The following is a 13,904-nucleotide window of genomic DNA, read 5'->3' as shown; positions in this document are numbered from 1 at the left end:
TTGTATGACACTCCGTTATCTTTTTCATCCAATGACCATTAAATACCTTATGAAAAGACAAATTTGCCCCTATTTGGCTCATGTAGCAATCATTGACATATTAATATTTTGTGCTATAAAAAACACCTATACACGTAAGGTTTAGATAAACTTCAACAAGTTTACAAGAATGACTGTTGTAGGATGAAATCAATGAACTTTAGATGAATTTTAGTTGAGTCAAATAAAGGATTTGAATTCATCTGAAATGGAGTAGGGGTGAAAATGGGACAGGAAAATTCCCATCCCGACCGGCTCCGTATCCCGTTTTTCCGTATACCGGAAGAAAACCATGGTTACGGGAATGGGACGATTTTGCGTTTTTCCCGACCATTTTCTATTCAGAAATTACCATTTTATTCCCATTTTAATTCCCACTAGGTTCATGCCCGTGCATTGCAATGGGCGGAAAAAAATTCTATTGCAGCACAAAAATAGATATCCTGAAATATTGAAAATTATGTAGCCACATTGTATAAAGTATATCATAAATAGTTCGTTCAAATTGTGTCATAAAAAGAGATAATTAACCTAAAAAATCTAAACAAGGGTCCATGACAAATGACCTATTTTATATCTTTATAATGCACCTAAGATAGTGTTTGACGAAAAAAGTCAAGTCTCCATCTATCATATCCTACTTCCTTTCTGCAAACAGAACAGGTATGAATAAAACATGCTATTATGTTGACATTTCGTCCAACACTATACAACCCAGCTTATCTCCTCCAGCTAATTGAACATATACTAACCACATTAGAATCTGCAAGCTACTGTTTCTATTTTAGAGCAGTGGAACATGAATATCACATTCCTACCCTCAAAGTAAGGAATATATGATTTCCTTCTGATAAAGGAACATTGTTGACATTAAGATGGATTAACTCCTGAATAACTTGATTTGCCTACCTATAACCAATTGTGAGTGAAACTAAATGTCCCGTGGCTGTGGTACTTTACTAAAAATGCAAGCATAGCCACAATTGCATTAACTCACAGGATCAATCATCCACAAATACATATCTAGAAAGTCAAGGAGAGTTGAACTGAAGAGATTTTGCAGAGTTTGTACTGCACCGTTTGTTCATTCCAATTTGTTGCAGGAGCTAAGCAGAGTAGCAGCATCAAGCACACACATTTCTTACCCAACTATGTCAAAAAATATCTGGTGGTAAACTGATGACAATCTGCAGGGCTTCTGTGTACCATTCATTCCTTTGAATTTGTTATAGAGCTAAGCATACTACAATATATATCAAATGCTTTTACCAATAAAAAACAGAGAGAGATAGAAGAGCTTTCGTAAGTAAGTGACACAAGGCAAGTGAAACCAGGCACTTGGATGCAAGTTATGTCCAGAAACAATGCACATACATGGTATTTATTTACTCAAACTATGGGGATGCTGCAGCAAAAGACATTTGCAAGGGTAATGCATATGTCCACAAACAATGAAGCATGAGTAATGATCCTAATGGAGGAGCTTTGAGCAAGAAATGACAGAATAACAGACCTCATCCAGCAAAGCCATTCTTTAAGATCATTCCTCACAATCTTCTGGGAGTGATCAATGTTTGGTGCTGCATGGAAGTTATCTCCACTACTCTTGTTTCCTCTTCCCTACAGGGATAAGAGTTTTACCCCCAACATAAAAATGTACTTTTGCATAACTTTAGTGAAATAAAATAGTAAAAGATGTACAAACTTAAATTTTCAATGCCTGCTGAAGTTGAATTTCTTTTCTTTCCCCCTTTTGGAACTAAGGTCAAGTTCCCTGAATGCAGAGTATGGATGCTAACCTGTGCATTTGCTGTCAATACTAAATATATGCAAGCGGAAAGATTTGACAAGCCCCATTAGAGTCATATATTGGTGAACTGAACTGCTTAGAGTTCATTACCCGAGACAAACATCTCTCTCCCTCTCTATTCCCTTTGTCCTCTGCTTCTCTTTTCTCTCTGTTGTGCCCTAGGACAGAAATCACCAAACAATAGTAAGGATTTCATATCAAATGCTGTAACTGAAACGAGAACAAGTCAGATACTCCTAAATGAATTCCAGCCCCCTTCCGGCCATCAGAATCAGATGAAATCCCGTTCGCCATTCGGCCATCAGAATCAGGGGGAAGAGAGGACGAGAGAGGTCCGCCAGAGGCGGAAGTTGGGGACCGGACCTGGTGCATGGGCTTGGGGATGACGATGTCTGCCGGCGTAGACGTCTCCCAATAGCTCGACACGATGAGGATGGTGCTCGACGGGAGGACCGCGTCCCCTTGCGACGACAAGGCGGTGGATACGCGCGACGGGAGGGCGGCTTTGATGGGTCGACTCTGCGGCGGCGCCTCAGCGCGAGGGGCCGGCGGACGCTCCGCGCAGCACCGTCCGACAGGGCTGCCGACGCTTCGAGGGTCGTAAGGATGGCATATCCGCACAGCGTGAAGGAGTACGCTCCCCAGGACGGGAGGGGCTGCTTCGCTGGGTCGGCAGCGCGGCGGCTCATGCGCGACGGGACGTCCGGGTGGCCAAGGCTCCGAGCGGCTTCGGTGTTGTCGCTCTGCCCGGCGTCAATGCGAAGTAGGCCGGGCAACGATCCGCGCGCGGCGTCGCTGCCGAAGCGGGCCGGGCGGTCGATCCGAGGTTTGATGGGACGACGGCGCAGCGGCGCCTCCGCGCAACAGGACGGTGTGTGCACGCAACGGCGGCCGGGCCGGAGAACGGGGAGCTAACGAAAACGTTGTAGCCTTCTGGACGGCGCCCGAATCATAGGATTTTCAAACGATTCCGAACGGACGACGGACGAAACGGGGGACGAACAGCCCACACGTCTATGGAGGCCCAAGGCAAGTGGAGCTTGGCAGTGAAAGTTACAGCACCTTGTAGCCGCTTATATAGCGCGTCCATGCCGCACTCTCCTTTGCCTTCACGAGGTGGTACAAAAATAATGCTTCTACTATCGATAAAGCCAGTGCAGATGTGCGGCTGCTTTGCGTCTCTCTGGCTCTCTGCTTAGCTGCCTCATGGTGTGCTTGCTGCCGGGCCTGCCACATGGAACAACAATAGTGAATTTTCTCCATTTCGTAAGGATGCTCAACTTTTTTACCAAGAATTGTGGAGAAAAATATGGATGCTCAATTTATCACCAAATTTATGTTAGTCTTGCAGGAACCCCTCTTTCGTATGAACTCACTCATGGTTGACTAAGCCTCTAGTCATCACGTCATTACCGCATATTGGCGACCGTACTTTGGAAGGCAGAGATTTTCTTAGAACTAAGTCCACGAGGAGTCTCCCCCAGGGTCAAGTTCTTTTTATTCCAGTTTAGTTTTTACTGATAAGGCAGACTAAGTTGGGTATGCCTGAGGACTAAATATGGAAAATATGTGACACATTGGCAGCCAAAGAGAGTATCTTCCCCTGTCAGAAGCATATAGGACCCCTTCGATCATTGTTTATTACAGAAGTAGCTAGAAACAAATAAATTTTCATGCACTCACCATATTTATTACTTTGTGATCAATAATTGTGCATTTAATGTGTAACAACTAGCACTGTACTTGTGTCCATTTCTAGATCAACAACTGGCCATTTTTGTATTGTAATGGTGTATTATGGATTACTGTTGGGTGTGTTCCAAATGTATTGTGAACAGCCATTTCTTAGCGGAATTACTTAGCTTTTGTATCGCGCTGAATCTAGCTTATACCACTGTCACATATGCAACTAAAAAGAAGTTATCATAAAATATGTTGTTCTCATCATTTGTTGTGTTTGCAATATGGATTTACTAAGGGCAGTACGTCCCAACCCTCCACCTCAGCTAGTTTCATAGTATTAAATATTCATGGCACTAAATACGTTGGCATGTAAGCAAAAGGTTGATGTGATAGGAGAGTTATTAAAGAGAGAAGAAAAAAGGTGAAGAAACCATTTCTCATACAAGAAATCATATCTATGCGAAAACCAACAAAATGAAAGAAGGGACAGTGAGAAGAAAGGAGAGAGAGAAGAGATATGGTTGCATAATGACTTATTTATAAAAAAAAGATCTTAGGATATAGTTTCGATATGTCGTGTCATATAGACACAACAGTTATAGAAACTATCGATAGTATCTTAGGTTGGGATTACCCTAATATGCTTACTTGTCTGTGCAGACCAAGAGCAAGCGAAAGTCAATCAGATGGTTGAAATCTATTTATGGTATACCTCACGGATAGTAGAGCATTTTTCTTGATTTCTTGTCTGTATATAAATTTAAATATTGTCCAGGGTGCGTTGGTACTGATATGCTGAAAACCAAATCCAAAGTACATAAATGCTTATTTATTTAATTTTGCAGGTGAAGAAATAGCTGAAAGCTCTAAGGGCAAAATATGGATAGAATCTCAGGCGATCACTAATTCAAATTTCAAGTTTTGTCTAGTTCTTGTACCTGATGGCATATGAATATGTATTGTTGAAACTAGGTGGTATGAAGTATGAAATGAAGCAAGTGTTTTTTCAATGCCAATTTCTGTGTGCCAATTTCTGCTTTATTTATCAAATATGTTGTGTGAGAAAAATTTTATTGCTCTGATCCTAGAAGGTATCTGTTTCATGCTACAATTATACATGTATTTTGAAGAATGCATTTTGGTATTGGATATCCTATGTAGGGTCTTGAATGGAGGGGTGTAGGCATCTTGCTAAACCACAACTCTCCTCCCTCCCTCTCTTGCAAGCTAATTGCACAAATATTTAGCTGGTGACCAAATCTTAACAGGTGATGGCATGAGTATGTTCCCATCTCAAATTTTGAGTAGAATGGTAAAACAACTACTAAAATTTCCCATCGTTTCCTTGAACGTTTGTAAAGTTTCTGCCAAAAGTACTCAACATAAGAACTAAATCTACTGACTAGTTATCAATAATTGATCAAAACTTGCTACAATTTTCAACTACATTGGGTTTGTACTCTCATGGCTATAGATATTCAAAAAGGTCAAAATATATAGCAATACACAAATAACAGATGTAAAGAACAATTAGTAGCACAACACAATAATGGATGTAAATATTGAATTTATATCATCACACTAATTTATTTAATATAAATGTAATAAATATTTGTCTACTTTTTATTATTATATAAATTCAATTTTTACATCATGTATTGAATTCTGCTAATACTCTTGCGAATAATGGATATACAAATAAAGTTAACCTTCCATACTAACTACTAAGCAAATAGCACAAATGATTTATTGTAATTGCTACATGAAGCAAACCGCTACAGCCAGATATCGTAATAAATACAGAATACTGTAGGTCGGATCCGGAGTGACAAAAATGTATTCTTCTCCTTTTCCACCCTGAAGTTACGACAGATATACATTACAGACCAGCACAGATAGCATGCGGTGACAAAAATGTATTCTCCTAGATCTATCCACTTATAGACAGATGGAATGAATGCCGTGGTCCTCCCATCACCATACGTGATGTCCAAGGAAAACAAAGTTATCAATGTGATATACTACCTTCCAAAGTTCCAATGCTTCATTTTCACAGCTGTTGTAGAGCTAGGGTAAGTCAGTCCGTGAGCCCAGGTCTGCCATACCAAAACTTCCATGGGAAGTACATAGCTACAGGGCACATGAATCAACTCCCCGGCCACATACTGACCAATAAGATCCCAAGCTCCACCGTATGACTTGAATGATTTGCTGGGATAAGATCCCAAGCTCCACCGTATGACTTGAATGATTTGCTGGGAGAGGTTGCTACCATAAATGGAGAGCCAACTGGGCCAGATCACCGCATCAATACTTTCATGATCTCTGTCTCCTCATGATGTCCTGCTAGCTCGCTCGCTAATTTCAGCATCACATTAACATGTGCATTTTGTGGTTGTGGAGGGTGTTAGGATGCATCTATCAGCCCCGTTGCAGAGTCCACTTCGCAGGGAGGTCACTTCCTAACAGAATTGCTTTCTCCTAGCCAAGAATGGAGGATTGAACAGCCGGCCAACACATGCTGCCTTGCGGGTGGTACAGCCAGCCAACGTTGTACCTGGTATCGCTTAACGTTCTTTCGAGCTGGTATTGCAGACAGAATGGCAGATACAAAGGTACCAAGTGCACAATAAATGATCATTTTGCACTCTTGCTAAGTCTTTTCAACATAGGTTATCTGCAAGACAGGGGAAAAAAGAGCTTTCATCAGCAATACATTTTCATTTGGTATCGGGTCTAAGAACACTGTTAATCCCTTCTGCAGGAGAAGTAAGAAAAAGACTGCAGTTTTACAAATTCCATTGCATAGTCACTGCCCCCATATTTTCATTGAACACTTGGAACCATTGAGCAAGAAACAGTAGTACTGATACAGACACTTGACTAATGGGACACAAGCTAAACAGTTCAGATCTTCAAACCCGACCTCGCTCATGATATGCCAACTCCAGACCATGTGGTCTGCCATCTGCACTTTTGGTTGAACGATATGTACTGTAATACAGCTGGTTTTCAATGTGCATATTATTTTTTAATGATTTTGCTGCGCTGTATGTTATAGGACTTGTGACAAGTTGTGAAAGGGATCTAGGCATCCAAGTTGTATGGGCTAGAAGGTTCTCCAGGTCCCCTACACATTTTGAGCTATTTAATTCACAAGGGCAGAGGAGGTTGTGATCTCTACACAGCTTCAGAGTAATGTACTCTGTACATAGAAAGAAACTGGTACAAGAACTCCTGTCCCTATGAAATACCAACTCCAGTAATTTATACCATTTCCCTAGAAAGACTTATCTCTCATCACACCCAGATTCTGTTGGCACTCTATTTCTGTGGTACAGCAGAAACCTTAAAAGGTAGCAGGGTTTTTCTAGTTCTCCTGACAATTTTAGACAAATGGACTAATCTAACCATAGTTCGAAAGGACGAAATGGGAAGAAATTTGCACACAGTTAAGGCTATAACATGATTTGTTGAAAAGGATGGACTGCATTGACTGGCCATAATTGCTTCAGTTCGGCAGCAATGGACTGGCTGCATTGGATGAAAAGGATGGCACGGGAACAAATTTGGACACAGTTAAAGTTGTACTCCATCATTTTGGTAGTCGATGTGACAGCCATAATTGACGTTCTTTTCTTTTCAGATTTTTTTTAAAAAAAGGTGATTTTGACTTCTAATTGTTTCCATACTCAATACAGTCGAATATCAAGTTAACATCAACAAGTTCAACCAATGCAGTCCATACATTGCTGTCGAACTGAAATGCCTAGGAAATCTAGTGTACTCTCATCTGCTAACCAAGTAAGAGATGCCTTCCAATAACACTGTTTAAGTTGTGATAATGACTAACAGTAGTACTGAATCATAAGACTGTTCTTGGACCAAAAATCTAGTCCCTATGATTGGATTATTCAAAGGAGGTTTGGTTTTGATCCCTCTTTCGCGTAATATGTGTCCTATTGACGTTTATCTGTACTACCATTGGAAAGGATGTTAAGAGATGTGGCTCTTCTCTGTGTGTCATTATCTTCTGTCATGTAGCCACCTGATACTGGTATACGGTCGATATCGGTTTGATGGTAGTCTATCAGCCTAAAGGAATTAACAATCTCTGGATGAGCTTGGCTATATCTGTCCCTTTAATTTTGAATGGTAGCATATATTGATGAATAGATTTAATATGATTTATCTCTGTAATATGACATAAAAATAGAAATGTGTAGCTCAAGAACAGCACATGAACACAAGAGGTCTGGATTTTCACACCATGATGGAAACCAACAGATGAGTGTTTAGGATTGGTGCAGCAAACTGCACAAAGGTAATAGTTTTCAGCCTTGTGCCACAAAAATGGGAGGATCAGAATGAAGGTCTTTCAAAATATTAGTAGTGTACCTGTAATTCCTTCTGCCAGAAAAAAACATCAGTACTATGCCTTGGTGTTTCTGTCACTGCGAGACTCATTCAAGGATTTTTCAACTAATCCTGCTAATATCCGTTTAACACTTTAGAAGCATCTTCTTTATCAATATAATGAGAAGCACTCTTTTCAGCTTCATTTAAAAAGAAAGATAAAATGAACAGAGCAGGACTATATATGCTATTGTATCATGTTGAAAAGAATGAGCTGAAAATGAATCATTTTTTATTAACAAGGCAAGAGGTGGATCTATCATTCTAGCCACCGATGGGATAAGTCTTTATACTGTTGGTCTTTGTGGTCCTCAGTATGGTGGTCTTGCTGCCCCCAACCAGGACAGCATTTAGCATCTTAGACTAGTTTTCAGGACAGCATCTAGGATAGCATCTTAGACTAGCTTTTAGGACAGCATCTTAGACTAAGCATCACTAGCTTTTAGACTAGCATCTCAGCATATGCTTGGCTGTCTTGGCCAACTATAAATATGTATCCCCAACCTCTAAGGTGGGTATGGCATTGTGTGAGAAGTAAACCAGAAAATTGCCCCAACTCCTACTGTCATCCTCTCGATGAGAGTAAGAGTTTCGATACTAGCAGCCACAAAAGTAAATATGCAAGACAACAAAAATCACAAATGGATATAAGAAACCCTGCTTAGAGTTTTGTCCAAAGCTATTTGACCTAGCTCATACTTCAGCCTCTTAGATAATCAAGACCGAATAGGATAATTTTATTGGAACCCTACGAAAGAGTACTTTCACTTGAATCATGACCATTACCTGTGCACTTACGAAAGGTATAAGTAAGAAAAAAGCATTCTGCTATGCATTGTACTTTCACCTGTTTAAAAAGATGCTTAGTTGGTGCCTCGTAAGCTATTGATTGGGACAGTACAATGGGCTAATCTTCCTTTTCCATAAGCCTCTAGGAATGCTGGCTAGCTTACATCTAGGTGTTAAAATAAAAATGACGAAAATTCCAGTCATGCTCTAAATAATCCAAGACCGTAATTTAGTATATATGAGGTCTTCCAGACATTATCTTCCACCAATATTTCAACGTTGCTGAATGTGGCAATGACTAGTGTGGAAGGACGAAACTGCACTCAGAAGAGATCAGCGCTGGTGGGTATATTCAGAGCAGTTTAGCTGTGGTTGGTTGGCTGATGAAGTTCATAAATCTGAGTTGTCTAGAACAGTGCCGCTTGTGCATTGAATGACATTTAAATGAAGTTGGTGAGCTCTCTTGAATGTGTGTACAGTGGCAACCCCCCTATCCCCCAATTCTGTTACCTACAAAAGCCATTGGAATGCTGCCTCAAGGTTGTGCGGCTGAAGAGATCGCAGGGAAACCAGGAAGGAGACAAGTATAGAGAATCAGGCTGTCTGGGTGAAACGGCAAAGGGACTAAGGACGTCAGAAGGGTAGAGGCCAGCTGACTGAGCTTGGTGTCTCCTTCAGGCTCCTCTCGGGGCTTCCATGGATTTGATCAGCAGAAGGGTGGTTTTCAAGGCCCTGGTGTTCCTCTGCTTCATCAGATCATCTCAAGGTACATTTCGCCTACTCCTGCTTCTGTTCATCTAGAGACTTAGACACTATCACACTTCTGAATGATCTCCCTTCGAATTACTTTGCTCAGCTCTGGTTTTTAAAAAGGATCTAGTGATCAAAGGTTCGCCCTCAGATGTTCGAGTTCGATAACTGACAGCTTTCTTTCATTCTTTCTGTATGTGTGTCTGTCAGCCTTTTCTATTTCCGAATGTTTAACTTGACATCTTGGCTTCACTCAGGAGTCAGAAGTTTGGGATAAAGTCCTGACAGACTGGTACAGTTTTACCCATGCAGCCTGGCATCAGTACTCTCTAGTGTCAAATTTTAGTATAGTTTTCCACTCAGAAATTTTACAGGTTTTTTTTGGTCCTTATAAGTGGCCTTTTTATAGCATCTTAATTAAAATATTGAGACATACAAAAGGTGTTACTTAAGTAAAAAACCTATGATTCTCGCACAAAAATGTTAAAATAAAAAAGTTGGAGATGGGGAAAGAAGGGGGAAAAGGCGCACCTTTTGCTTTTGCAACAATGTATAATAACCAGAGGAACCTGATGAATGGTAATAAGCAGATTGAGGTATCTGGTAACAGTTCAGAGAATAAACAGATTGAAATCTTACTCTGCGACCAAGCTGCTTTAGAGAATAACCTGGAACATTTGAAATTGCAGGAAGGGATCATTTCACCAAACTGAATCTCCCTCCCTTCCTGAAGGCAAGCAGGTTCCCCACGTTTCAGCATGAGGCATATGACTACATCATTGTCGGCGGGGGCACTGCTGGATGCCCATTGGCAGCGACCCTGTCCCAGAAGTACAAGGTACTCCTGCTGGAGAGAGGTGGGTCTCCATACGACAACCGCAACATCACGTTACTGGAGAACTTCCACATTTGCTTGGCCGATGTTTCGCCAGAATCACCAGCACAAGGTTTTATATCCACCGATGGTGTGATCAATGCCCGTGCAAAGGTCCTGGGTGGTGGAACCTGTATAAACGCCGGCTTCTACAGCCGGGCAAAACCAAGGTACACAATTGACATGTTCTTATACATTCTATCCTATCTTATGCCTATTTGATCTCAGTTAAGTTTCAGTTCCAATAGATTTTAAGGATATACAAACAGGCTATTGCTTTCACACACTTAAATTCAGCTGACAGATGACCTATATGTATAGATCAGAATGATATATAACAGCTTAACTAGACTGTAGGTGTGGTAATGTCATATGCTCCAAAAAACATATAAACTGGCCAATGGAAGAAGCCTAATTTAGTCAGTCTAGTTGACAAACTTCTTCATCGTATTGACTGGTCATCTACTGCTCCTAATACTCATGAACTAAGCAGTTCTACATTATGCTCAAGCAAAGGTAGCCCTCCCTTAGCTGCTATTTACACTACAAACGTTACAAGGGAGCCATAATGGTCATACCCAATATGTGCTTCGGGAGACCTACCCATAAAAATTCCAGAATTTACAAAACCATTAAAACAATTATCTCTACACCTGAATGGTCTATGCATAACTTTCTCATGTCACAGTGCTGAAATTTGTTTGGAAGTTGTAGGAGAAACAATAGATAGTGATTGTGAAATGGTTCCTCTTGCTATTACAAAGAAACTGTAACTAACCTAAAGGAAAGCAGGTAGGCTATCTTACCATGTGATAGCATAGAATGAGAAACAATCTAGCCAAATTACACTAAGGTTCATGGTGACTCAAAGTGCACATAGCTTCACAGTGTTCCTTACATTACCAAAAGTTCGGAAGAATGCACATTGCCAAAGTGGAATGATCAATGCCAATTGTTGCTGAAATTTCTTTTCTAGATGTTTTTTGCTGAATGGTAAGGATATAAGAATGATTTATGAACCCATCATGTCAGTGCTACTAGCAGTAATGTTACTGTTGTAATTTGTAACACACATTCATGTGGTTGTCCGTTCAGCTTCGTGCAGCTGGCAGGCTGGGACGCAGAGCTGGTCAACCAGTCCTACCCTTGGGTTGAAGAGAGGATTGTTCATTGGCCCAAAGTCGCACCTTGGCAAGCTGCACTCCGGGATGGACTGCTGGAAGCAGGGGTCTCACCATACAATGGATATACTTATGATCATCTCTATGGAACCAAGGTTGGGGGCACCATATTTGATGAGACTGGGTACAGGCACACAGCTGCTGACCTCCTTGCTGCTGCAAATCCTAACAACCTTAGGGTGCTGCTTTATGCTAGCGTGAACAAAATAGTTTTCAACACGAAACAAGGTGAGGTTGTTAAGTAAACAAAAGTAATAATTCCCCAATTCAATAGTAAACAGCAGTCATCAGTATACATCGAGCAGAACGAGTGAACACTTCAAAGACGTATACTATTTACAGTAAACTCATCTCTTGCACAGGGCATAGGAAGCCAAGGGCTATGGGCGTTCAATTCAAAGATGAGAACGGCAGGCACCACCAAGCCTTCCTCAGAGAAGAGAGGGGTAGTGAGATCATTGTTTCTGCCGGTGCAATTGGCAGCCCACAGCTATTGTTGCTCAGTGGAATCGGACCAAGGAATGAACTTAAGAAGCACAATATTTCTGTAACCCTCCGCAATGAACATGTTGGTAAAGGAATGTCGGACAATCCAATGAACTCAATCTTTGTACCTATGAAGAAACCGACAAAGCAATCTCTCATTGAAACTGTCGGAATAACCGATGCTGGTGTGTTTATTGAAGCCAGCAGTGGATTCAGCCAGACAGATGATAGTATCCATTGCCACCATGGAATCATGTCAGCCGAGGTTTGGAGTCTGTTTGCCTTTTCTTTTACTTGTATATGTAGCTTCTTACATGTTTACCAGCATCCTGATGCATGACACTAAATATTTTATGCAGAAAAAACACCCTAGATCTTAAGAAAAATCACTCTCTGCATTGTCTGCTAAGAGCCAACTTCCCAACTTTTCGAAAGCTGACATTTCTTAAGCTTAATCTGTGGGTGCTGAAGATAGATATATAAAAGGAACCAGGAATCTTGTTAAATGCACACAGAAATTCATATTATTCAGCAACTAGATGTTAACGTACAATGGCATAATTGCCAGGACATCAAGTATATCAGTATAATGTTTCAGCAATTCCCTGTTATCAATATTCTAAACCAGAAGTTTTTTACGAATTATTTGTAGGCAATAAGTTGCAAGGAACAGAACGAAACCTTCTTGAGCTAATATAAAGAAAATAAAAGCTTTAGCATATGTTCACTCCTCCATTTCCAGAAGCATGATAGCTTTCAAGCTTACCTCTAATGAGTTTTGTAACTTCAATGCAGATTGGCCAGCTATCAACAATTCCGCCAAAGAAAAGAAGTTTTGATGCAATCCAAAAGTATGTGGATAACAAATATAGCCTACCGAAAGAAGTATTTGATGGAGGTTTCATTCTTGAGAAGATCGATGGCCCACTGTCTACTGGCAATTTAGTACTTGTGGACACTGATGTTGATAGCAACCCCAGTGTCACCTTCAACTATTTCCAGCATCCAAAGGATCTCAGCCGATGTGTCTACGGGATAAAAACCATTGAGAAAATTCTTAAGACAAACCATTTCACTAACCTTACCGCCAATGGTGCTGGCTATCTAATGGAAACACTGCTCAATATGAGCGTATCAGCTAACATAAACTTGATACCAAAGCACACGAATGACACCACATCCTTGGAGCAGTTTTGCAGGGACACAGTAACAACCATCTGGCATTACCATGGTGGATGCCATGTGGGCAAAGTGGTTGATCAACAGTACCGGGTGATCGGCATTTCAGGCCTGCGTGTGGTTGATGGGTCAACCTTATTTAGATCACCAGGAACGAACCCACAAGCCACAGTCCTGATGATGGGCAGGTAAAGGACAAAAAATATATTTGTACACTTTTCGTCTATTGTATAAAAAAATTATGACTTCACTGGTTAATTTTACTTTTGTTGTATTTGGTGCTCAGGTACATGGGGGTGAAGATTCTAAGGGAAAGACTAGGACACGCAGCAGGAGTATAACAGATTCATGGACCTTATCCACTTTATCATGTAAGAATGTGACTTAGGAGATAAGTACATAGTGATTTTTGAAGCGATTCATCATGATTAGCAAAAGAAAGAAAAGTTAGGAGTTCCATTTGTAATGTTATTGTTCGTGCGGAAGTATATGGTCCATCACAATTGTGCATTGGCTCCCCATATATACCACTCTTGCTTCAATAGATCTCAAAAACGCTCATATGAGAATGTTCTACATTTTGGACAATATAAGAGAATCACTACACACTGTAGTCACAGAATCTGGGAAACTTGGGCCCGTCAGAAGCCATTTTGCAGAGGTGTGGCAAGTCCGAATGAGGACGAGAGTGGAACAT

General features: G+C 40.8%; 1 protein-coding gene across 1 annotated transcript; it reads left to right on the top strand.

Moving 5' to 3' along the window:
* The first annotated feature begins 9,238 nt into the window (after positions 1–9,238).
* Positions 9,239–13,777, top strand: LOC112896494 (protein HOTHEAD-like). Its single transcript, XM_025964479.1, has 6 exons — positions 9,239–9,503; positions 10,177–10,531; positions 11,457–11,770; positions 11,905–12,293; positions 12,824–13,395; positions 13,494–13,777. The coding sequence occupies exons 1-6, from the start codon at positions 9,434–9,436 to the stop codon at positions 13,546–13,548; spliced, it is 1,755 nt and encodes a 584-aa protein (XP_025820264.1). The 5' UTR covers positions 9,239–9,433; the 3' UTR covers positions 13,549–13,777.
* Positions 13,778–13,904: the final 127 nt, after the last annotated feature.

Source organism: Panicum hallii, chromosome 6 (genome assembly GCF_002211085.1).
Source record: "Panicum hallii strain FIL2 chromosome 6, PHallii_v3.1, whole genome shotgun sequence".
In the NCBI taxonomy this organism is placed as follows: domain Eukaryota; kingdom Viridiplantae; phylum Streptophyta; class Magnoliopsida; order Poales; family Poaceae; genus Panicum; species Panicum hallii.
Note: the sequence above shows the minus strand (reverse complement) of the source record. Positions and strands in the feature narration are given on the sequence as shown.